This window comes from Chaetodon trifascialis, chromosome 23 (genome assembly GCF_039877785.1).
Source record: "Chaetodon trifascialis isolate fChaTrf1 chromosome 23, fChaTrf1.hap1, whole genome shotgun sequence".
Lineage (NCBI taxonomy): Eukaryota > Metazoa > Chordata > Actinopteri > Chaetodontiformes > Chaetodontidae > Chaetodon > Chaetodon trifascialis.
Window position 1 is genome coordinate 12,566,266 of NC_092078.1, and position 25,409 is coordinate 12,591,674.

A 25,409-nucleotide genomic window follows, 5' to 3' on the forward strand; every position below is an offset into this window, starting at 1 on the left:
AATGCAGAGTCGGCACCTGAGACACCTGTGAAGCCAGGGATTTTGACTCGACTGGCCAGGTTGGTGTGACAGCACAGCCGGCAATAAGGAGGTACACCTTCTGCTGCCATTATACAAGCAAAAGCTGAAAAATGAATCTGCACACAGCAAGATTCATACCCCTGGAGATGATGGTGATGTCGTTATTAGTAGATAAGATTGACTTTTACACCCACGGGAGAAAAAAGAGCTAATTGCTGCTGTACATCTGAGGGAATAAAGTTGTCAAGGACTAAAACGGATCGGGGAAATCCAGCTGCTATAAACACAGAAATTACAATATTCCTGGGAAATATCTGTCGAGACAAGCTGAGACGCCATAGGTCCTTAGGCGCATGGAAGCCTGCGAAAGTATCTCCACGTTCAAAGAGCACGATCGCAGTCTTAATAAATGTCGTCTTTTTGTGGTAGTGATGATAAACAGTGGCAGCCTCGTGGGATGAGCCCCCATGAGCATTGATCATGTGTGCAGTGCGCTAACAAGAGCAAATTGTAAGTGTCTTCTCTGTCTTTGCAGACACATCTTCCCTTTCTCCTTGTTCTTCAGAGACCCCCGAGAGCCGCGGCAGACGGACAGCAGCTTTACTGGTTCCAGCAGTGGAAGCTAACTTGTTTTTCTTTGTTTTCCTTCATCCCACATTGACCATCTTTTACATTAGTGTCATAAGTGAGAGAGTTCTCCTCTTGTTCCCTTACCGTTGCATTCATTTGTATTAAGATATTATCTATTGCCACAAAGAGGGTCTCTTATACATCAGCCTATTGTTGTAGCTCTTTTTTGACGCCATAAGTTAATAAATGTTGCTACTTTTTTGTTTCTTATCCCATTCCTGATTGTTTTTTATGGTGTTTTATGTAATTCACAGGACCACATTCAAAGGCTTTATTCTGGTAAATGTAGACAAAGCCTGCTCTTTCTTAATATTTCCACTCCTGTGTGTGTGTGTTTGCATGTGTGTTTGTTTTTCTATGTTTGTTAGGCTACAACACCAGAGGGGACTTTGAGGGGAGCAAAATGCTGGACGCTATAAGATAAATCATTAAATTCTGGCATTAAGACTTGGGTTAAGGTTAAGGTTGGACAAGGAGGGTTAGGGTAAAGTATGTCTACAGGATATGAATTTAAGTCTATGTAATGTCCCCACAAGTCATGGAAACAAGTGTGTGTGTGTGTGTGTGCGCACGCGTGCACACATGTGCTCACATGTGCTCACCTTGAGTTTAAGTGAGCATCACCTTGTGGAAACTCCACTTTCCTCCTGTCAATCTAAATTAGCTAAGTGTTCTATCTCTGTATGTGTGTGTGTGTGTGTGTGTGTGTGTGTGTGTGTGTGTGTGTGTGTGTGTGTGTGTGTGTGTGTGTGTGTGTGTGTGTGTGTTTTGCGTTTGCATGCTCAGAGATGATGTTTCCCACCTTTAAATGTGCACAAATGTTGGAACTGTGCAAATACAACATTTTAGAGAATAAAAAAGTTATTGTTTAACTTGAAAGAGACATGTGTGTTGGCACGCACGTGTCCGTGCCTGCACCAGTGTGTTTATGTATGGGGGTAAATGGGTCAACTGGCCTGAAACATCGTCTTAGAAACGGGAAAACTGTGCCTAATCCTCTCCTTGTATTGTCATAGAGCCCAAAATAACACACACATAGTTCATCTTACACTCACGTCTACTTACACACTTTGACCACACACACAATCAGCTGTCAGACATAATTATACACACACACATATAGTAGCCTACTTAAAATAACAGACACACACATACATCATATACTTTCATTCACACACGTGCAGATGTACATGTGCGCACATACACACTGAGATTAAAATAACAGGGCAGAAGTGGAAGCGGACACATTAATGATATTATAGTTATTCAAGACGCCACGGTTTCCACGGCAGCCGAGAAAGACGGGGCCACTGAGCGATACAAACATCAGTCACCCCGCTGAGTCACACTGGAGCAATGTGTGTGTGTGTGTGTGTGTGTGTGTGTGTGTGTGTGTGTGTGTGTGTGTGTGTGTGTGTGTGTGTGTGTGTGTGTGTGTGTGTGTGTGTGTGTGTGTGCGCGCGCGCGCATGTCAATGACAAGAGAGTCTCCAGTTTAACAGAGTTCATTCATGTCTGACTCTCCTGATGAGGTGCTGTAGGCCATTCAGATTTATGGTCTCTCTACCTCCTCTCTCTCTCTCTGGTTGGCATGGAATCAGAAGAAACACACACTGCGGCCGTCCCTGCAACTTACAGTCAACACACTACTGTGTGTGTGTGTGTGTGTGTGTGTGTGTGTGTGTGTGTGTGTGTGTGTGTGTGTGTTAGGTGGGGGGCTTAGGTGATGATGTCACACATTCCGTTTTCCATTGACATAACTAGATTGGGAATGTTTGGGGTAGAGGGGCCATAAGATGATAATTGTGTTTTCCTTCAGAGGAGTGCATGTGTGAGATGTGTGCGAATGTGTGTGTGTGTGTGTGTGTGTGTGTGTGTGTGTGTGTGTGTGTGTGTGTGTGTGTGTGTGTGTGTGTGCGTGCAGCCATAGCATCCATCCTGAATCAGTACTTAAATGAGCAGTACAACCTGTTCTTTGTAAAAATGGTTTGAAGCAGAATCGTTTTGCAGCATCTATCAGATTGTAGCATCTGGAAGGTGAACCAAAAAACAATGGTTCTTACTGTGGTGCAGAAGGAGGCTTTAAAGGATAAGCATTCAGCCCTTTAGTTTCCCACTGACGATATAAATCTCATAAACAGGTCTCAGACATGTGGTTTCATTTCTGATGAACAGTTGATTTAATGAAACAGTTGATCACTACTTTTAAATTACTCAATAGACTTTGGAGCTCTGTGGTACAGAGGAATAAGGTGGATTATATACAGTATAAGTGGGAGAAATTCATTGTATTTTTTGTTATTTTAATTTGGATTTGTGGACAAGAAGTATTGTCTGTAATTCAGTCTTAAAGGTTTGGTTTTCTTAAAACAAGTGGGGGGAAAAAAGTCTGCCAGCACTGATAGAATAATCCCACCTTTTCCCAAAGCAAATCAGCCTAATTCAGGTTAATTTTTTCCTGATTCTTGTGCAGCGACCTGCCGTATTCAATCCAATTTGATTTATTTTTCAAACCATTTGAAACATTCTTACTGCACCAGCAGGATTTTCCACTTGATTTAGGTGTTTAACCTACACAGAAATGATCTGATGAGATTTCTGCGGCTGAGAAACGAGCTTAAAGGCATCAGTCAAGCCCCATTGTTTCCAGGATGAATTGCTTATTACAGCGCTGCTCCTCCAGAGAAGTTTCAACGGTTCAGCTTTTTGTCGTTTCAGTTGGTCAAAGGTCGCGGCAAGCATTTGCAGCTCTATGAGGAGCTGCTGCTGCAGCTGAATGCATCCAAAGAAACAATGATTATTTCATCTGGGATCCAACCAAAGAATCAGGGGCTGTAACGACATGTGACCGTGATTTTATCATTTCATCACAAGCTCTGTCGAAGACAAAGATAGTTTTTTAAAGACAAGTCGTTTATTTTTATGGCCCAGTGTCTTTACAGACCCACAAGAGCAATGACTCCCAACCCAGCCCGAACTCTCTAGGAAGACATGGAAAAACTCACTGAAGAACCAAAGTAACCTCAGAGGAGCTGATTCTGATTGTCGCTGTTCCAGCAAGTTAAGACATTTGTTCCTACACCCTGAAAGCCGGTTCCTCTGGGATACTTAAAGAACTGCACACGGCAATCTGTGGTCTGATCTGGCAGTGTGTGACCTTTGTGACATGTCACTCAAGTGTCCAGATACTGCTGCAAATGCCCAGCAAACAGTCTCAGAGTCTATTAAAAGAGCGAATTTACCCACTGGAGTTTGGACAGGACGGTTGCTAAGCCGATTTCCCCTGTTCAAGACAAGGAAGACGAGAAGCAGAGCCAGGCGTTCCCCTCAATGTACCCATCATGTGCCACACACACAGAGTTGACCCAAACCCACAATATCTTCTGACCCGACCCTGCCCTTCCTCCTGCGGCCGCAAATGGAAAACCCAGGCAAACTTTGTGTGTGTGTGTGTGTGTGAGGTCTCCCATTCAGTGCATTTATTAGTTCACTCACAGTGTGTATCAACTGCCAGCTGAGGCCTACAATATTATGTCTTGTGTGATTCCGAGTGCACGCCTGCAGATGTGAGCTGTTTCTGCGCGCCCCTTCGCGTGCGCGTGTGGGGTAAAGCCGTGTGGGTTCTCACTATTGTGGTGGTGCGTTGATGGAAAACCTATCTAGTTTTCCTCTGTGTCACAGCAGCGGTCCCCCTAAAGGTTTAAAACAGAGAGCGAGGAGGGGCAGGGCAGAGGGAGAGAGATGGTAGCACACTCCAGGAGAAAGAAGGAAGAGGTTTAAGGCGGTTTTAATAGTTTTTAGAGTTTCACTTTTTTGTGCAGGTAGGTGGGGAAGAAGAAGAAGAAGAAAAAAAAAAAAAAGATTTACACACTCAGCTCTCTAATTGTGGGTGTGTCCACGGCTATAAGTGCCTTCGCCCTTACCTGTGTTACTTACATCCCCGCATGAGGCTCAGAGCAGACGCGCTCACACACACACCTGTCAGTCGACACACCTGCCCTGCACTTGAGAAGCTGCGCTCTGCGTCTTCAGGTAAGACTTTTTACACCTGGAATCAAATTTGAGTGCATCCGTCTACACATTGGTGGTATAAACGTGTGATTGTTCTGTTAAATTCAGGCTGTGCTGCTGCGATTGTTGTGTCTTTCTTGTCTTTCTGCAAGTGTTTTTTGCACACAAGGGGAGTTCTGTGGTCGAGGAAGGTGAAAATTAGGAGAAAATACACCTTTAACCCTTTATCTCATGCTTATGCATTACATTACATTTCTTTACATTCTGCTTCTGCTGACTTTTTACATGCTTGATTATATTTAACACTTGAGCTGTTAATGTTTCAAAATTTCACAATGTATGCGTAAATTTCCCATATTAAGAACATTTACTTGTCCTTCACATTAGAATAAAATTGTTGCTTGAGTTTTATTTTGAAACTCCTCACTGCTCAGCTGACTTTTTACTTTCATACAGAATGTGTTTTCATAAAAACAAAGCATTATTTTACCATGTGATGGACTGCATAGATCATTCCTTTAAAAAAATGCCTCTTTTGAACCTATCAGATTTACAGAATGTATTCTCCCTTTCACGTTAGCACAGATAACGAACAACAAGTTGTGATGCTATTTAAAAAAAACTGCATGAAATTACACTTGTTTAGAGTTAAGTATAATAAGTAGAGGTTTCAGGCGCTTGTGTGTAATGATGCAGATGGTCCAATACTAATATATATAACAGCAACTTTATGGTTTTTAAATAAAATAAAATAGTCTGCAACTTCGAGGTCTAAACTGACAAGTTGAGTTACAAGAATGGAGGATAATTTGGGCGTTCGACAATGACAAATTCCCTCTTTTTTATACTTTTAAAAGAAAGGAAAACAATTGAAAGTTTAATTCAAAATTAGTTTAAAGGAGCAGTAGCTTATGTTATATAACTGATCTGAGGACGGGACACATTTTTTTAATTAATTTTACATGCAGCACTGATGCCATGATTTTTTTTTCCAACGTGTAAAATAGTGTAACAAGCACTTTAAGGATCCCAGCTTTTGAGGTTCTTTGGCTGTATTGGTGGTCTTGAACACGAGCCCTTGTACTATCACTTCCCAAAGCGGGCTGTTGTGTATTACGACCCCCGTTCCTCAAAGACGAACCAAACCTTCAGGCATGGAAACCCCACATTAGAGGAAAAAGACGGGCATTTCCTGACACAGGGTTAATGGCCTCACACACACTCACACACACACACGGTTCTGACCTGTTAATTTGGTCGTGCCAGCGGCGTTAATGGCGTCCCCAGGGCCGCTCCGCCATCACCACAGCGGCAATTCCCAATGCTCAGTCGCAGGGAAGCGGAGCTGGAAAGAGTTGCCATTTTACAAGGGTCAGGATCACTAAATTCCCAGGAAAACATGACTTTATTGTTGACACACGTGTTGGGGTGTGTGCATGAGGGGGGTCATGAGCACGTGCATCCGCGGACACCCGCTCAAGATCATGCATGTGTGCACATACACATACATGTTCATGCTTATGTGTTTTAAAGATCCTTCACTGTTCCTCTATTTTAAAGACTTTCATTCACGTACAGTATCTGATTATGGGACTGCTGTCATGTGTGCATCTACGTGTACATTTATACGCATCGGCGTGAGCTAAAACTGTGCACGTACATGTGTCAGCAGGTAGCTGTTAAATGAAGCAGATTGAAAAGATAAAGACAGGATTGTTTTTATTCACATCAGCTGCTCCTCAGCTGAGTGACACACAGGCAGACAGGAGAGGCAGGATGGGAAATCACCTTGGTGGGTGAAGGAGGGGGCTCTGGGCAACGCTTTGATTTAAGGGGAAAGTTCAGAAGGGGAAGATCACCTCAGGATGAGTGGAAGCGTCACAGCATTTCTCCTGTTGACCAACCTAGTTTCAGCTATGTGTCGTACACTTCCACTTCACTCTTTACTTATTATAGATTTGCATCAAAAAAAAAAACATAAAAACAGCCACATTTCAGATTTTCTCAGTAAGGTCTCACATTTTTTGGTGTTCTGTTTGGACCCTCCAGGCTGCCATCCAGATGTCGCCGTGCATGAGCTCACATTTCTGCCTGCTGGTGCTCCCAGTGATGTCGCTGCTGCTGGTCTTCTCTCCTTTCGGCTGGAGCTATGAAGGCCTCACCCCAGGGTGTCACCTGCACCGTAAGCAGCACAGACGGTTTTAGAACGTGCTAACACTTTCCCCAAATGGTGTGCGTGGTTTCACAATGAACAAGTCTTTGACAGGAAGTAACAGGGTTTATGGGAAATGTGGTCTTGAGAACAAAAGCAGCCACTCTAGTTGAGAAGTAACCTTGATTATCAGTCTCAGCTTTCTGCTGTTTATATTGATGCATGTTAACAGATTTAACGATGTTGCTCTGACATGTTGAAGTGCTGCATACGTCACCTGACCTCCTTCACCCTCATCATCTGCCTCCTCTCCACCTCCAGCCTTCAATGTTACCATCCGCAGCGACCGTCGTGGCACATGCAAAGGCACCCACCTGGTCTACGCCTGCGTGGGCTACTGCGAGTCCAGCGCCTTCCCATCCAGATACTCCGTGCTCGTGGCCTCCAACTTCACCCACAACATCACCTCCGCTTCACGGTGCTGCACCATCAGCAAGGACGCTAAGGTGAGGGGAGGGACGCGCAGTGGTGGATGAAAAGAGGGGTTAGCCTCTGTTTTTTTCTTTTTTTGCTAGCTCTTCATGTCCTCTGGCTTGTCTTCCCTCAGGTCAAAGTTCGCCTGGACTGCCCTCGAGGTCGTCACCACGACGAAATCGAGATCCTGACGGCGAAGGCATGTCGCTGCGACATGTGCCGCAAGTCCCGCTACTGACACATGAAGACCTGCTGAATGCCAAACGGACACCAGGACAAGAACCAAACACAGCTTAGTCAGTTCATCGGTACGACCGCTGGGAAATGATTGAAATAGTGTCAGTGAGGCACCATTAACTCTCCTCTTTCTATCTATCTATGTCCACCTGGTTTGAATGTTGAAAGAAAAGTTCACTTTAACTTATTTAACTGGAAATCAGCCTCATCTCAAGTACCTATCAAAAGCAGGCTTTCCTTCATTTGCGTTCTCAAGGATTGAGAGCAGGCGGACAGAAAACAATCCAAAGACACAAAGGTCTCTGCAGGTCCACCTGGACCACGTGACTCCACTAACATCAAGTGAAATTCACTCAGGCAAAGTGAAAACTGCTCAATCTTAAAACTAAAATGGGAACTTCACACTTTGTTATGTCTATAAAGATGTGCCGCGTGTGTGTGTTTGCGTGTTTCTTTGCATGTGTTTGTGTTAAATGTGATGTAAGGCAGGTTTTTCTAGAGAACTCGATTGACACAGTTTGTGTTAAAGGCTGTATAAACCATTCTGTTACTCACACTTCAAACAAACCTTTTTGAACTGTTTTTGCTTTGAGGCTTGGCAGACACTTGACTTTCTAAGCAGCACAAAATAAAAAAAATAGTCACTCTACCCTTCATTCTTAGCGGCTCAGTAGCAAGTGCAGAGACTTCAGCATGATAACCAAACTCAAAATCACTGATTTTGCTTGCCACAATGAATTACATTTCAGACCGTTACGTTATCTCTTCATTGGCTTGTATTAAAGAAAGAAAGTCAATATATTGTCAACCATTAGAATCAACACAAAGGTCACACCTACACACAAGCAGATTCATTCTTTGCAATAACCACTAAAACACAGACAAGAGACCAAAGAATGTACAAAATTTATTTATATTTATGAATTTGAACTAAAGGACATTTTGTAAATAATATCTATTGATGAAACCAAAGAGGAAATGTCAGTGAACAGAGACAGAATGCACTGTATAGATTGTGATGAAACTGTTTTTCAATAAATTTCTATTCTGCAACTGTAATAATCGATGTGGACGTTTGATTTTTCTTCTCACTTTATACAGAAACTTGTTTCCATTGACTTACATTAATTCCCTGCACGATCACCACACACTTAACCCCAACACTTATCTCAAACTTAACCTTAAACCAAGTCTTAAGCCTTGCATTTAAACTTGCATTTTATCCCCAAAAGCGATAAAGTTTTAGTCAATATTGACCTCATCACCACTGTCTCTCTGAGCAATATGCATGAATCATATATAGGAATATTGATCACAACATAAACTTCAACAGTGAAGATATTGATTGATTATTATAGCAAAACTATTTTTTGAGCCTCAAGATGAGTGCGGGGCACAGTTTAAGGAGTAATTTCTGCTACAATTATAAATGAAAAATTTAGTTCAACACCTGAAGTACAGAACACACGAATACATGTACTGCAAACCTAATCTTTTTGAACACATATTCAATAGGTTCCCTTATCTGAATGTTGCAGAGAACTCCTATTTTGAAGCGTAATGCTTGCTCTGATGTGACCAAATATAAACCTCTTGCTAACACTTCTTGCTAGCAGTGCTGTCACTCCCCCTCAGAAACTCTCACGCTCACTCAAATGTCTTGATTTCATGATTTTATTCAGCGTGGTTCATGCCAGTGAAAGCATTTTCCTGCCCATCAGAAGGTCTCACACTCTGTGTCCTGCGTGGAGCAGACGGCACAGTGGCACTCCAGAGCCATGGGATAGTGGTAGAGGGGGGAGACGCTGGGCTGGCAGCCCGGCAGCCGGGCGGTCATGTGGCGGGTGCGGCTGTACATACACACACGGTGGTGGCGGTGGATGTAGGGGGGATCCGGCACAGGTTTCTGCAGGGTTCACACACACATACAGGAGAATGCAAATTACTGATTGGTGGTAATAAACAGGAAGTTGTTCTTTATAGAATAGCTGCTATCTTCTTGGTAATGACCAGCATTCAGTTGTGCCACTCAGGGACAGAAACAAAGTAAAGTCTGCCATTACTGCAGCATTCATGTATGAGTAGAACTCTTCTTAGGAGGCACCATTAGTCAGAGATACACTATAAAACACTAAGTTTGCTTCAACAACATCTGTCCTCACTTTGTGAGCATGTGTTGAAAACACATTGATTACATTTGTTTATTCTTGACCTTGGAAGTCTCCTCTCCTACTGTTGAAATCCTGCTAGTCAAGATAAGATTTTAAAACCTTATTCTAGCAGTGTAACTGAGTCAGCTCTGTCATTGCTGATTCAGAGCTCTTTCTCTTCTGAAGGGTTTAAATCTGAGTTTTCCGACCCCCTATGTTTGGTTTTTCAATCACTTCAAGCTGAAATTTGAATCCCTGCAAACTAGACCAAGTTCAGTAAAAGTTCAATAACCCTCCCTGCTTGGATGGATGTTTCTTATGACAATGGCATATGGGTAAGAGCCGAGAATGGGTCGTCAGCCTTCCTGCGGTTTGGTTTGAATCCTGGACCATTAATCATTTATTTGATGTTTCACAATTACAGCATTGCGGAAGCTTTCAGAAATAGCAACGGAAAAGAGCGGAACTCCTACACTGGCTAAATGTTACTGATGTTCAGTCACTTTTCTGCGCGTTTGCATGTGTGCGTTACCTCCCAGGTGTGACAGCGCCCCCAGCAGGCCTCTGTGGTGATGCGCAGCCCCTTGCAGCCGGGCTTCTGGGCCACAAAGGAGAACTCTCGCACAGCGCAGCCTCGGAAACCATGAAGTGTGGTTGTCACAGCAACGCACACCACAGCTGTCCCAGCGACGAGGAGGAGGAGGAAAGAGAGGGACAAGGGATGGAGATGCATGCTGGGAAAGATGGGTAGAGACAGAAAAATGAAAGAAAAAGGAGTATGATGTAATTAGTTATGTTCACTGTGCCTCAGCTTCCTAAGTGACCTGCATGCTGTGGGCCTGAAAGTAACTTTATTCATTTAAAAAATCAGAGCAGACAAAATATTCAGCTTGGCCTCTTCAATAGGTAATTGATACTGAATTATTAAAGGTGTTATTGCTAATATTTTACATCTATAGGGGCAGATGATCCACAAAGGTTGACTTTCAGAGCAGCATACTGTCAATCAGCATTACTCACAACTCCCCCCAGTGTTCATTATGGCTACTGCAGGCAATAGTACCAGTGACCTACACACTGCAAAAGATATATTTATGTCAATGGGGAAAAATTTACGTTCAAACTAAAAACAAACAACAACAAAAGATTTTATTGCTATTTTAAGCGACACTATAGATGCTTAATTTCACCTACAAAAAGCCACTTTTCATTTCTCCTTTCAGTCAGAATCAAGAGTAATTTCCTGAATGCTATTGGACACATCTGCTTAATTACTTCAACTGTACAGAAACAACTAGAGCTATCTTAACTCAGCCGGACTACAGAACGCTTTAGAAATATAACACAGAAATAAAAATACTTTCTGCATGAGCAGCATGATGTGGAGTACTTTTATAAGCAGTTAGACCACTAACACCACACTGCGCTGTCAGTGCAATGACTCCATATAAGCTATGAGACTACACTGACTGTTGTATAAAGCAGCCTGCTAACATAATTATGTACTTTTTGTCCATGAAGCAGTTGGAAGTGAATTATCAGTAACATTTTAATGCTACATACCTGCCCTACATCAATTTATGGATGTATAAAAAAACACTTCTCACCTTTTCAGCTGAAGATCTTGCAGAGATTTGAGCTGCTGGACTCCTGTGTCTCTCTGCCCGGACAACAACCAGTGAATGGAACCAATCTGTTCTTGTTGTTGTTTTTAGAAGCCCATTAGGGCGGACGGACACTCTGACATCATAGCAATTACAATGAAAATACCATTAGAGACCCCAAGCCAGAAATAATGGAGACTCCCTGGAAAATACTGATGCTTGTCTATGTTTTCTTAACCTCAGCCTGTATCTCTCTGTGTGACTGTGTGTGAGCGTGCAGTCCTTTGTCCAACTTCGGTCAACTCAATGATGGGAGGATTGTCAGCACTGACTGTGACAAAGGATTAGTGATGAGTGCAAAGGCAGAACTTTTTAAACTCATACGAGGTACGTTAATGTCTACAGTCAACTGGGTCCCGTTCATTGTTTGATCATAGTGCAATAAAATGAATAAATGAATGAATGAATAATTAATAAATAAATTCAAATAAACTGCATCGCAAAGCAACAAGGTAAATGATCAATTTGATGTTAAGTGCGATGGCTCACGCAACTCAAGCAAGTTTTGAGAGGCTGCTAATTGATTTTGAGAATTTATGGAAATGAATGGAAATCTACGGTCGCCTGACAACCAAAAAATGGTCAGCGAACATGTGTTTAAAACAAGAGCAAAAACCTTTCATGCCTTTCAAACACACTTATTTGCAGATTGAAGCTGCTTTTTTTTTTTTTTTTTTTTTTGCCAAACACCATTGACATCACTATAAAGCTGGAAAGCCTAATGTATCAACAGTGGATGAACACTAAGCAAAAACAGCAACAACAGCAGCAACGTTAGCATTCATTTTACTCGTGTTTTGCAAGCTGACTAATTTAAGCCCAGAACCTACTCTCCTTCTCACTCTGCTGTGGTCTCTACCAACCCCTGAAACAAATATCTTTGCTGCTAGCTTAGCTGCACCTTAGCTGCTCCATGTTCAATTGGCTAGGTGCTAACTTGGTCTGCTGTTTGATGCAAAGAATAAGCTAGCAGTTAAAAAGTTGTGTTAAGCTAAGGGAAAAGCAGGGTTGGGTTAGAATTCTCTATGTGTTTGTAACTACATGAGCGACCCGTCACACTGCTCATTATAATATAAACACAGTCAGCATATTATCCCCGTTGATCAAATTATCAATGAAAGGAAGTGGAATTAAAATTACTATATATATAGTATATATAGGAACATTATCGAAGAGACAAAGACAGCACAGACTCCCAGAGTGTTTTCTCAAAGTGAAGTTTCATTTTTAGCACATAGTTTTTTTTTCTCCATTCTACACCCCTCTGTAATGTTACGTACAGTAGTAAGCCTCTCTACATTCAAACCCCCCCACCGCTGTGTTGGTCCCCAAAATATACATCTTCATCTTCTTCTGCATCATCTTAATCATCTTCTCTAAGGTTTTTCTTCAACACAACAAACACAGACCATTGGGCAGACAGTGCAAATCTAGAAATTCAGTGAAATTGCTACGTAATGCGGTTGTAGGTTTCGATAACATTATATTCTCATTCTGTTACTGTTGCTCTGACTTATTGCCATTCTATTGAGTCTAACTCTATGTCTTTTCTTTCCTCTGTCTTTCTCCTCCTCTGTTTTTTATCTTTACTGGCTGCTTTCATCCAGGCTGTTCACATCACCTCTCAGATTTAAAGCATTTCTTTCAATTTGGCCGTATGAAAATGGCCCCAGAGAGGAAACGTGACAGCGAATGAAACCAGCGTTTGATGGCTGTCTGTGAGGCGATACCAGAGCTCTCTATGAACACTCTCCTCTCTCGCTTCCTGTTCTGTAGCAGTTCCAGAAAGTATGACAGAATCCTCGAAAGAGAGATATTACTATTCATCAACATAATTGAGATTTCTAGAGCAGTGGGACCTGGGGTCCGTTTTTCCCCGAGTCAGCTGACTGACTGACAATAACAATCGAGAGGGTTCGTGAGTAAGCAAGCCAAAACTGAAATCATAAAGTAAGCTGAGTTTTACGACAGCGAGGTCAAGTTTTGTGTCTTTTCAGTTGTGTTTTTATGAGTGTTTTTTTTTTTTTTTTTGCCTGTATCGAAACAATGCTTCAAATCAAATGAGGGCATTTGTTTTTCTTGCTCGCCCAGAATTCCAGCTTGATGGTGTTTACAGCTATGAGGCTGCTATTACACTGAACCATCAGCGCATTTTCTGTGGCTGCAATGGAGCGTTTTACACTCCTGTTGCGTGCAGAAACAAAAGAGAAAACGGCTTAAAGAAAAAATGTACAGCATTATGGTGCTTAGAGAAGAGAGGCATGTGTCAGTGGTTCCCAGCCTGGGGGCCTTAAGGGAAGAACAAAAGTATTTTATTTTCACATTTTTCCTGATTGGGATTTTTGCCTATGAAATCCCTACAATCCAAATTATTTGAAGAGGAAAAACACTCTCTGTTTTAACTACTGGGAACTCGCGTTCACGTGAAGTCCAAGGAGTCACAAGCAGACATTAATTTGGGATCACAGGGGGAAAGGTTGGGAACCACTAGAAACTTCCAATTCCTAGCTTTTGGTGAGGATTTCAATCGTATCAGATGGAGATTTTGGTTAATTGTCATGTTGATGGCTCAGGTGTCATCATGTGGCAGTACACTTAGAACACCTGTTACGACCACAGTTCCATAATTCAGTCATGTGACGACAACTGAGCCATCTCTAGGGCCACTGAGCAACTCCATCCCCTGGTCAAGACCATGCCATGGGATGGCAAGCTGCAGAAAAAGCTAGTAAATGGACCTTGAACTCAGTTTTTATTCAAGCATATTTGACTATATGGGGTTTTGGTTGGACTAACAAACATGTGTGAAGTTAGAATCTGGATGTTGGATGCAACATCTACAAATGACATTAAATGCAAAGCTGTAGCATCAATGTTTGAATGCACCAGCTTCTTTTGTAATAAGAAGCAAAGGCTGATTAACATAGATGTGATTGCAAGCTGAAGAGCATCACAGCAAGTCAACCAAACTCAAAAAGGCCTGGAACTCTGGGGGAACAAATGCACCACTGCAACATGCAGCTCTGTAACACCTGAAATGCCAATCTAAGAGCTGCAAGTCAAATGGATTTCAAAACCTTGTTGACTCAGGCATGATCTGAAGTTTGGAAAAACTGCTGGTCTGAAGGGTTTTTGAATGTTTGGTTACAAAGCAGCCGACAGGTAAGCCAGCTCTGCGTCTCAAGCATCAAGAAAACAATCAATCAATTTGTTTTACGATACATTCGGATTCAAACCCTGTCCCTCAGGAAGGAGAGAAGGAGAGAGAGAGAAAAAGAAACAAAGAGAGAACTGCTGTCTCTCGTTCTCTGTCACTCTGTCTACGCACATCTCCTGCTAACCGATTCACTCGCTGGATGCACACCAGCACACGCACGCACGCATGCACGCATACACAACCTGACCATCGTCTTCAAATAAGGTTACATTTCCTGATCAAATAGAAAATAAATAGCATCAGTATCAGTTTTCCACAAAATGAACAAGATCATACAAAAACCAAGAAAAAAACAACATAATTACAAAGAAAAATCATTTCTCATCAAATAATTTACACAGAAAGTACCTTTAAGACAATGTGAATATCAAGGACGCAAAAGGAGTAAAAACAAGAGTGGGGGGGTAAACATTTGAATGCGACACCCACTTCCTGTTTAACCCCCTGAAAACACACAGATTATCCTGAAAGAATGAAAATATTGCTAAAATAATTTTTTTCTGTTTTTTTCCCCTCTCTTTATCCCATCACTCTATCATAATGATCAGACAAGAATAAACAGATTTTTGTTGGTTCACACCGAAAAAAGTTATCATGGTCATGGTCGCCATCTAGCAGCGTCAGGTCTGCTGAGCCTTAAGGAACAGACCCCCCAGGTTCAGAAAACCAACTGGATCACTGTGTTTTTCTTTTGGTCTGAAACACTTGTGGTGCGCTTTATTCATCCTCCAGTAACCTCTGCGTTGGGTGGGGTTTACTTGTCTGTTTGGAATCCTATTTTTGGTTCGAAGTTGGAGGTTCTACACTTCAACTTTGTAAAATGTAACCAAGAGAAATGAGTAGATTTGTAAAACTTTGAACCCAAAAAATCATTGTGTGCTGCAAAATCAAAAACTAAAGGTACCCCATGGAGATTTTCACCACTAGAGGAGCTAAAGAGCATTATGTTTGTACCACACATAAGGTTGCACATGTATGAGGACACTGGCAATGTGATTCACATCATGCCACCAGCTGCATGCTATTCCACTGATCAATGTGCAGAGAAACAGAACACAGGGAGACTGCTAGCTAGTAAACGTGAATGTAAACAATGCAAGAGTTAAAATATTCAAGTTGACTTTTTCAAATGTTTTAAGAGGAAGGAAATGCCTTAAGCGCATCTGTCAAGACTCGAGGATACACACAATGCGTTTTGGTGAGTAAAACTGAATGTAAACATAACTTCTCCAAAATCCTCCGAAGGGCACCTTTAAATGACCAAAATAAACATAGTAAGGATCTTTAAATGTGGAATGTTTTGAGATTTCTATGAGACACCCCATTAAAATGCACCCACCGCACCACAAACATGCAACTTTTCAAAAGAAAAGAAAAACAGCCACAGCTGATCGAGTTCATTCCTCCCCTCTTTAAGGTCTGTTAAAGGGGAATTCCACTGAATTTCAGCACTCACATTATGGCCTCATACAGTTAAGATGTCATGTGAATTCAGAATTCGAGCTGGCCTTCCCCTTTATGGTATCTGCTACACTAGTGTTTCTCCCATAATACACTACAGAAATATCCAGAGACATATGTATATATATATAAAAACATTATCATCATCATCATCAGTAGTACTTAGAGTAGAGTAGTAGTAGTAGAGTAACAAGTAAGAAGAAGGAACAGTATTGTACTTTATATCATTATCATCATCTTCATCAGTGGTAATTTAACCTCGAGGGACTTTAGGCTCGTCCTTTGGTGGAACCCGACAGAATGGGAGAGGAGTTAGCACCAGAACCAGCTGTGTGTGTGCATGTGTGTGTGTGTGTGTGCGTGTGTTTGTATGTATGTATGTGAGTGAATGTGCGTCAAAAAGAAACAGTGCGAAATATCTTGGTGCATCAATCGATTGTTGGTGTGTGAGATTTGTCTGACCTGGATACACTTTCTCTATGTCTTCCCATATTTACAGTAAATATGTACTTGTGTGTGTGTGTGTGTGTGTGTGTGTGTGTGTGTGTGTGTGTGTGTGTGTGTGTGTGTGTGTGTGTCTGAGAGGGTTTGCGTGTCTGGTCTGTGCCGGAATAGTTTTGGGACATTTGTGTGAAATTGCTTCTTTTGTTTATTAATGCATTGTGCTATCCACGCATGAAATAAGCATCTTTGACCAAAAGATAAATACGAGGCCACAGTACAGACTCTGACTCGGTTGGTTAAATATCAAGACAAGTTAGACACATGTTAAACTTGGTTAGTGTTGCACCAAAAGAGAAATTGTATCTCTTATTTTCAGGCTGATTTGAAGCAGGACAGCTACCAATTTTGAGTACTGACCTGCAGTGTTAACAAACCGACCGTTAATTGAAACGTCAGCACTTCTGGACAATATTCATCTTCTGATCTGCAACATGATGTGTGTACAGCAAAAAGTGAACCAGTTTCACACAACTCTGTCAGAAAAAAGGTACAGTCTTCACCTCGGATCACTGAGTTTGCACACTTTTTCACAAAAAGCCACCCCCTCAGTGATACAAGATAAAAAGATCTGTTTTGCACCTTTCCTGTTTGACCTCTCCCAACACTTTCACCATCAACCTCATGTCTTCTCCCTGTCCCCTAACCCTTGTGTTATCCAATATCTGTGGAGCAGCACCTAGGTGGCGCTCTCCCCAGCTCCAGAGGAGGAAGAAGAGGCCCCGCTGGGCTTGGGCTCGGGCTGGTCGGAGTGAGCCGTCTGCGGGGACGAAGGGGTCGGCGGGTCCCCTCTCTCGCCTCGCTCCTGGAGGTTGCGCTGGTTCCTGGCAGCCTCGGTGAGCATCTGCATCCGGCGCTCCTGGTGCTCCTCCAGGCCTCGCCAGAGCTCAGCACGCTCCCTCTCTCGCTTCATCTCCCTGGAGAGGCAGGTTGAAGGGAAGAAGAGAAACCACACCAGATTACAATGTTGATAGACGAGATGGAAAATACAGTATGGGAGGTGAGGATGTGATTTACATTAAGGAAGGTATACAGTGTATACAAATTCATGTTGCTGCTTCCTTGAAGTTATCAAGGTTAATTTAGAAGGGTAAAGGGAACAGTGTTTCATGACCTACGCAAGCCAATTCAATATGTCTTACTAAGGTGTTCAACTATCCTCTCTCTAACAGCACACTAAATTAGATAAAATCATATCTGTCAGACCGCACCCAGTCTGTTCAGGTAAATAACAGCCTGTATAAATGGGAGTACCACAAGGCTCCATACTGGGGCCACTGTTATTTAGTTTGGAAATCAGTGATCTGCCATCTGTGTGAAGAAATCCTGATGTACTGTACGCAGATGACACAGTCCTATACAGTCATGGGAGATATGAAACCTGCAGTGTGCCAAGAGATTCAGCAAAGAAGTGCTGAGCAGATTGCTGAACTGTTGATCGTCAAGCAATGAGATCCCAATAAACATATTCTAAACTTTGAATAGTGCCAGGTTAACTTTTTCCCGATCCCGTCTTTATGCTATATTACATAAAATGCTATTTATTCTAAATCTAACTCCACCCTGACTCCAAATGCATACTCTGATCACAAGACAAGACTGATATTTCCTAATCTCACTGTTGGAAAAAAAGCAAAAATGTTGGACTACCCCTTTAAAGTTTGCTTCCCAGAATCTGCTATCTTGAGTTTGAAACAGGGTAATGAATAAGTGGAATCATGATGTGATCCATGTTCAAAAGATGACCTAAGCGATACATGCTTACAATGTGAAATATAATGTGATGGATAATGGAACAAATACTGTCTAAAACATGACATAAGAGTCTTCTATTTCTCCTTTCCTCTTGTTGTCACTGTCGTATCCAGTGACACAAACACACACACACACACACACACACACACACACACACACACAAAGAGAGTGAGTCATACTCACTTCTGTTTCTCCACTTTGTAGGAGGCAGTGAGGTCATCAAACAACTTGCTGTTCATCTCCATGAAGGTCTTCAGCACGTTGTAGATCAGAGACACAATGGTCCTGGAGGGGGCAGAATGAGAGGATAATTAACCTGGATGGTCATCAATGCCATGGGATTATGGGTCAGGAGATAGAGGTTAAAGGAAAAGTTTTGGGAAGATTAACCCACTGGCAACCGTATCTGTTGCCTAAAATAATAACACGTGGGTCTTTCACGTGTCCCCGGCAGGTTATTAGCTCTATTAGTAGCTCATCCGCATGCACTGTTAGTTGATAGGATTGAACATTTATCTCAGTGTTGTGGAATTAGGGTTTGTGTCTGCTGTGAAGTTAAATGGTAAATCTTCTAAGTATGAGCAGTGATGGAAAGTAGCTAAGCTAAGTAGCTCCTACTAATTTACTTAAGTACAATTAATTAAGTATTAAATACTTGTACTTTAGTATTAGCATTTCATGCTACCTTGTATCTACACTTCACCACGTTTCAAAAGGAAATTATTCACTTATTACTAAATGACATTTGTTCAACAGCTGTATTAATTAGTTACCTTGCAGATGTGCATTTTACAGAAAATGTAATCAGTTTAGAAAATATGATCCAATGTTCCTAATTAAATAACACAAGAGAACGTAAACTGGATCATACTTGACCAGCACGAGTGAACACAGTAATTATTATTCCACAGTATATTTAACGATACAACACTCTAAAAAGGACCTGAGCATAATTAGTACTTATACTTTTGATACTTTGTCATATTAGAGATACATGAGCAAAAAAATGTTCATGAGAATACCAAAAGCTTTGCAATATGACTTGTATTATTTTGTGTGTGTGTTCATGTGTGAGCCACTGACTGGTTCCAGTGCTCCTTGGACACTCTGTAGAGGGTGGCGAATACCAGCGGCAGGATGACTTGACAGTTCTCCTCTATCAGACTGAGGATGTACTCGTTGTTCCAGAAGTAAAGAGCCCGCTCCGCTACCTTAAACAAACACAGACAGAAGAGTTGACTTTCATTCCACTGACGTCCGTGCACAGTTTTCAGTGTTCAATGAGAGTGAAGGTTGATGTGTGTAACTATTCTCTCTTCAGATGACACTTTTAAACATTTCAGATGGAGGGAGGGCTGGCGTTGACCTGGAAGTGAGGGCTGGAGATGCAGGCTGCGATCTGTTTGAAGAGTGGCTCCTGCACCCGGATGAACTGAGATGGCTCAATCACATCCAAGATCTCCTCAATCTCCCCCAGGAACATCACCTGATGACGCATAAAGGACAGAAAAGACACTCATATGACCCCCAGTGGGTAAAAAAATGTTAAGACGCTTCGAGGAGGAGTCAAAAACAGAGACGCAGGTAGTACACAATTCCTACAAGAGCAGCATACACTAAAGAAATCACATGAGGAAATGTTTCAGCAGTGATTAATGAGAGCAGCTGAGAAGCATCAGCCTCTTTTTCATTATCAGCTCTCTCACCTCTTTCTGCGTGCAGGTTTTTGGCCAGTATTTGAGCAGCCCTCTGATGATCTGCAGAGAAATTTAAAAGTGAATTAATAGAAATAAACACTGGAGCCATTAGCTCAGCAGGGTAGCTGGCTGGCGTCCACCTGTGCCATCTCCACTAACTCATATTCATACTCCAGTTAGTGCATTAAGAAATTCTTTAACTTTGCACTGAGTCTCATTTTTACTGTATGGATGTTGGTGAATGAAGACGTAGGTCAGAGTAAACAGTCCAATTTTAACTCAGACCGGCAGAGGTGAGCTCCCATTGGTGAGCTACTTGCAGGTCTAACATTGATTATAATGTCTGATGGTCATGTGACTGGTAATAAGATTTAATAATAATTCTAAAGAAGCATTTGTTATTACTTTAGTCTTATTTGTTGCAGTTTTGCCAATCATTTCAATCAGTTGTGATAACATGGGACTCAGTAAAGTTAATGCTGAGGTGTTGTTAATAACCTCTCATTACACATTAGGTACAGTAGGTCAAAGTTGAACAATGTTGACTTTACAGCTTATTCTGTTCACCTTTTGTTTTCCAAGTTATTTACTTCCAAATAGCTAGCTAGCTACAGCAAACATGCTAGCAAACAGTTGCTTACTTTACTTTACACATCAAGCAACGTTAGCATTCATTTGGAGTTGTGTCTCTGGCCTCCTGAAGGTATTCTCTCTCCTTTTAGCTCTGTTTTTGGTCTCCACCACCCAAATATCTGGCTCTTTAGCTGCTTTTAGACTTTGTCTGTCGTTGCAGGACAGGTAGTGTACAACGGGCTTATCAAACTATTTTGCTAAAAGCACTGATTAGCAACTTTGCTGTAATGAGCAGAGTAAGGTCATAAAAATCAGTCTTACATATTCAGTCACTGTAGCATCTTTCTCCATAAACTGCACCACACAGTAGGCCAGCTGTAAGGACAGGGGAGACGTGGTTAGAACACACACACACACACACACACACACACACACACACACACACACACACACACACACACACACACACACACACACACACACACACATTCCCTGAAGCTGTCAAGGAGACAAGGGGGATCTTAGCACTTATCCCTCAGGATTACACACTGCTAAAGATCGGAAAGACAAGTTTTCCAAGGGGAGATGTGTGGCCTTTGTGTGTGTGTGTGCGCGAGTGTGTGTGCGTGCACGTGTCTACTTCTGCATCAGCTCTCGTCTCCTCTTGTATGATCTGCAATCATTTGCTATTATTCAGCGAGTGTGCGCGTACATGCGTGTGTGCACGTGTGTGTTTTGCGGTTGCCCCCTTCCACCCAGTCCGGTTGCCGTGGCGAGTGGGCACCGTGGCGACGGGGACTGTGTGTGCGTGTGTTTACTTCGGAAGGAGTGATGTCACTCACATGAAGTCCCTTAAGGGCAATGTGAGATAGAGTTTAGACCTCTTGTCTCGGCCTCTCCGTCTTCCCCCTCTGTCCTCTTTGTACCTTTGCCTTGTTCAAATTATTACTTCACTCCAGTTTATGACTTTTGGATGAGTGAGTTCAAATCAGCAAAATAAAAGGATGCTGGATTGTCCAGTATTATAGTTATAGACAATAGAGGTTGTGTACTGTCATATCTTTTTGGAGGACAATCAGTTTTCACTTTCTTTCATCTTTTTTCAATGCTTCTGTCTTTGTCTGATTCCTGACCTGTGGCTCCATCGTCTGTCTCTCTCCCTGTCTGGCTTTCACATCTTCCACCACTTTGATCTTTTTTTCCCGTCTAATCCCTTTTCCTTCTTACGGTGCACCTTTCTTGTTTGTCTTGTCCCGTTGCTCCATCCCTAACTTTCTTGTCCCTCGCTCGCACCACAGCGCGGTTACAGCAGCAGAGGGGAAGAGGGAGCGGAGGCTATAAAAAGGGACGGGTGAAAGCAGGGATGTCAAGCTTGAATAAGATAGAAAAGGAGGAAAAAGAGGAGGATTAACGCAAACGTGCTGAACGGTCAAACTATTTAAAGCATTAGCGAGGCATTAGAGAGACTGCTTGGGGTAAATATGATGTTGGATTCTGTTGTCAGGCCAGGCTTTGTGGGTGCAGGAGGCCGTTGTTAGGCTATGGATTATGGGCATTGTAGTCTTTTTAAGACTGAGACTTTACCAATATTGATTTGTCAAGGTGACAGGTCAAATTAAGGTCTATTTTTTGGGATGAAGTCATTCCAGAGAGCTCTCATGCTGGGTTGTTGCCTGTAAATTTGTTACGACCTGCACTTCAAAAAGCAGCATTTCCACGCTTTTGCAGTTCTTTTAATTACTTTGTCAGATATAAACATGGTTATTCACGACGTGTGAATCATGCTGACTTATTCACAGTTTCAATTGAAGAGAATTTTGAATTCTCCTGATGCTTTGTGTAAGGTATTTCCTTTTTTCAAACAAGGATAAAAACGCAGTGTCTGCCTCCGTGTAGGCTGCTGACTGGAGTGCGTCATAGCCCTGCGTGGCGTACAAACACTGATACAAGGTCCTGCTTTGTGCTTTTCAACAAGCCTACATAACATTGGTGATTTAAGACATCTGTCCCCTTACAACATAGAAACATAGACGAAACTTGTCAAATCCAACTTTAACACAAGAGAGCCATAAGTGCTTAAAATGTAAAAGCATTGCATTTGCTTTTTTTTTTGTTGCATTTGGAACAATGTGTAACCATGCTGTGGCTACACAATATAGCCCTAACAGCTGTTATTACAATTCAGTGACATGAATATAAATGAGAAAACCCTTCACAGTCTGCAGGAAGGATGATTCAAATGTATTTCACAGTGTTGAGAAACCTTTAAGATGAATAAAAGGTGCTGCTGTGATATTATAATCTGATATTTAGATCCAGAACTGGGTCACTCCTTTGCCGCCGCACGCGAAATTGCTGTCCACTAGCACTGTATCCCCCATGACCCCGTCGTACCAAGTGTGTGTTTGAGTGTGTGAATTATGTATGTGTGTGAACCACAGGGAGAGAGACAGGGAGGAGAAATGTAGGGCAAGCTGATGCTCAGACCCAGTACACACACACACACACACACACACACACACACACACACGCATACCTCAGACCAGTTTGTGGAGAACAAACTGTACCTTCTGCATAATCAAATAATGTGTGACACAAATAAAATGCCCAGAGACACAAACACACATACACACAACACACATACACACATACACACATACACACATACACACATACACACACCATAGACTGGCTGCCATCTGTGTCATCAAATATTATGATAACCCAAACACACATACTCACACACAAACTCACACAGACAAAAGAGACCAAAGGCACACACACCCTCTGAGTGTAATTCAAAGGTGAGTGGATCTCTCTGCAGTATTATCTATGACTCAACTCTGACCCCTAGTGCTGAATTAAACACAGTGCAGGAATCCCAAACTACCACTACCATTGAAGGCACGGGGAAAAACTGCAATACCCAGAGTATTTTGGGTTTCAATTTATATTTTTAGTTAAGCAAACTCTCACTTTCAGCAGTTTACACCCAGGCAAACACAAAGCATAATTCAGAGCTTTGTTTATTGTTTGCTTTTCCTTCAAAATGATGTCCAGAGTATTTGCACAAAATATCAGTAGCATCAGTGTTGGCCTTCAAAAGCCATATGAACACACACGGAAAACAGCTGCAAGGTGCAACCATCAAATAAACATGTGTGCCCTGCATGTATGCACTGCAAAGTGTGTCAGCAAATGTTCCTGCTGTGTATTCACATTTGTGGTGTCACATGAAGCATGAATGGGTGTCAAACAGTCTAACAGGGTAGACATTTAACACCAGAAGTTATCCAAAGAAACTGGTGGTAATACCAGCTATTATGAAATAGTCTAATACAGTATACAAACAATTCAAATATATGGAAGATGCAGGAATATGTCATTGACCTGTGCGTGGAAGATGGAAAGGGACTTTGCCGTGTGTAGCGGGATGAGAACCCGAACCAGGAACTGCTTGTGTTCAGCCTTCAGGGGCAGGGCGAAGCCATTTATGATGCTGGAGAAGAGAAGAAGACAGTTAAAGTTACAGTTAAACACGTGAACTCTTTTGTTTTTTGATCACATTTGCTTTTGCCAAAAAAATCACAAGGTGATGAAAATTAGCAATATTCATCAGATTAAAGCTTCATCTAGTGAGTAATTTCAATGTCAAACAATCTTCCAATTAATATTAAAATATGATACAATGATAGAAAAAGGGAAAAATTATCATTGCAGATTCAGAAAACTCAAGATGAAATTGTCAAAATGCTTGTTTTTTACGATCAACGGTCCAAAACCAAAAGATTTAAGTGATAAAGAGAGAGAAAGAGAAAGGCAGCAGATCCTCACATCAGAGGAGCTGCAAGAAGTGAATATGTGGGAATGTTCGCCTGATAGATAACTTAAATCGATCATCAAAATCTTCGGCCAATCAATAAATCAACTAATCGCTTCAGCGCTAGACTAGAGGTGATCCGGACCAACTGTGAGAATGTGAAAAAAGCCATTATCTCCTCTGATTTCACAGGAAGATGTACCGTCATTATGCATTTATAGCTCACAGCACTGAAATGATGAAAACATCACACATTCCTTCTAAAATCTACCACTCACATCTGCGTAAGCATGTCCATTCGTCTGTGTGGTCTATTCTTGTTCTGTGTCCACTTTCAAGTGACTGGACAATTGCGTGGTCTTCTCTCCTCACTACTACACTGACTGACACAGAGGAGGGAAGAGCATGAGCAGCGGAGGAGTGGGAACTAAACTTGGAAACATTTATTTAGCAGCACTCCGAGCTGTTTGTCAGTTTGTATGTCTGTCTGTCTCTGTATCAGCTCGTCTGTCTGTCTGTCTGTCTGTCTGTCTGTCTGTCTGTCTGCCTTCATTTTTCTAATAGCATCTTTGTTTAATAGAACATTCCTTCAATGATATCTCCCTCCTGCTGTTTCTCTAATCTTTCTCTCTGCTTCCCTCTCATCCCTTTCTTTCTGAATACCTCCATCATCTTCCTCTCTCTCTCTTTCTGTACAATGTATCCTCTTTCACCCATCTCTCTCTCCCTGTCTCTGTGTGGGCGGAGCTATAAATACCTCTGTTACCACCAACATGAATACAAACCTCTCTCTCCTCTCCTGCTCTCCCTCCTCCTTCCTCCACTTCTGACTCACCGTTCACTCACTCATCCTCCCTCCATCTCCTTGCATGCCTCCATCTCTCATCCCTCCATTCCTCCCTCTTTTCTCACCTTGGATTCATCCTCTCCTCTACCCTCCTCACTTTTCTCCACATTAACCGGCTGTTCTCAAACCTCAGATGCCATCGTCCATTTTGGATTTCACTGTTTGATCAGGTGAAATAGTGATTATGGGTTAGAAGAAAG

The 25,409-nt window shown here is 42.1% G+C and overlaps 3 protein-coding genes across 3 annotated transcripts in view; 1 reads left to right on the forward strand and 2 right to left on the reverse strand.

Annotated features, from left to right (window-relative positions):
* The first annotated feature begins 4,391 nt into the window (after positions 1 to 4,391).
* gpha2 (glycoprotein hormone subunit alpha 2) lies at positions 4,392 to 7,525 on the forward strand. Its single transcript, XM_070993807.1, is given in 5 exon segments — positions 4,392 to 4,424; positions 4,600 to 4,683; positions 6,705 to 6,843; positions 7,135 to 7,319; positions 7,421 to 7,525. Coding segments are annotated over 5 exon segments (546 nt in total).
* Positions 7,526 to 8,414: 889 nt separating this feature from the next.
* Positions 8,415 to 11,379, reverse strand: LOC139351602 (glycoprotein hormone beta-5-like). Its single transcript, XM_070993558.1, has 3 exons — positions 11,282 to 11,379; positions 10,207 to 10,408; positions 8,415 to 9,430 (listed from the first exon to the last, which is right to left on the reverse strand). Exons 2-3 carry the CDS (start codon positions 10,405 to 10,407, stop codon positions 9,242 to 9,244), a joined length of 390 nt encoding a protein of 129 aa, XP_070849659.1. The 5' UTR covers position 10,408; positions 11,282 to 11,379; the 3' UTR covers positions 8,415 to 9,241.
* A 1,971-nt stretch (positions 11,380 to 13,350) lies between these two features.
* The window catches only part of ppp2r5b (protein phosphatase 2, regulatory subunit B', beta), a 40,108-nt gene continuing 28,049 nt past the window's right edge, over positions 13,351 to 25,409 (reverse strand). Inside the window, exons 7-13 of the mRNA XM_070992853.1 lie at positions 23,933 to 24,041; positions 20,864 to 20,917; positions 19,979 to 20,029; positions 19,639 to 19,758; positions 19,356 to 19,483; positions 18,456 to 18,557; positions 13,351 to 17,434 (exon numbers count right to left, since the gene is read on the reverse strand). Coding sequence (XP_070848954.1) covers positions 17,197 to 17,434; positions 18,456 to 18,557; positions 19,356 to 19,483; positions 19,639 to 19,758; positions 19,979 to 20,029; positions 20,864 to 20,917; positions 23,933 to 24,041 — 802 coding nt within the window. The 3' untranslated portion in view covers positions 13,351 to 17,196. The remainder of the gene's footprint in view (positions 17,435 to 18,455; positions 18,558 to 19,355; positions 19,484 to 19,638; positions 19,759 to 19,978; positions 20,030 to 20,863; positions 20,918 to 23,932; positions 24,042 to 25,409) is intronic.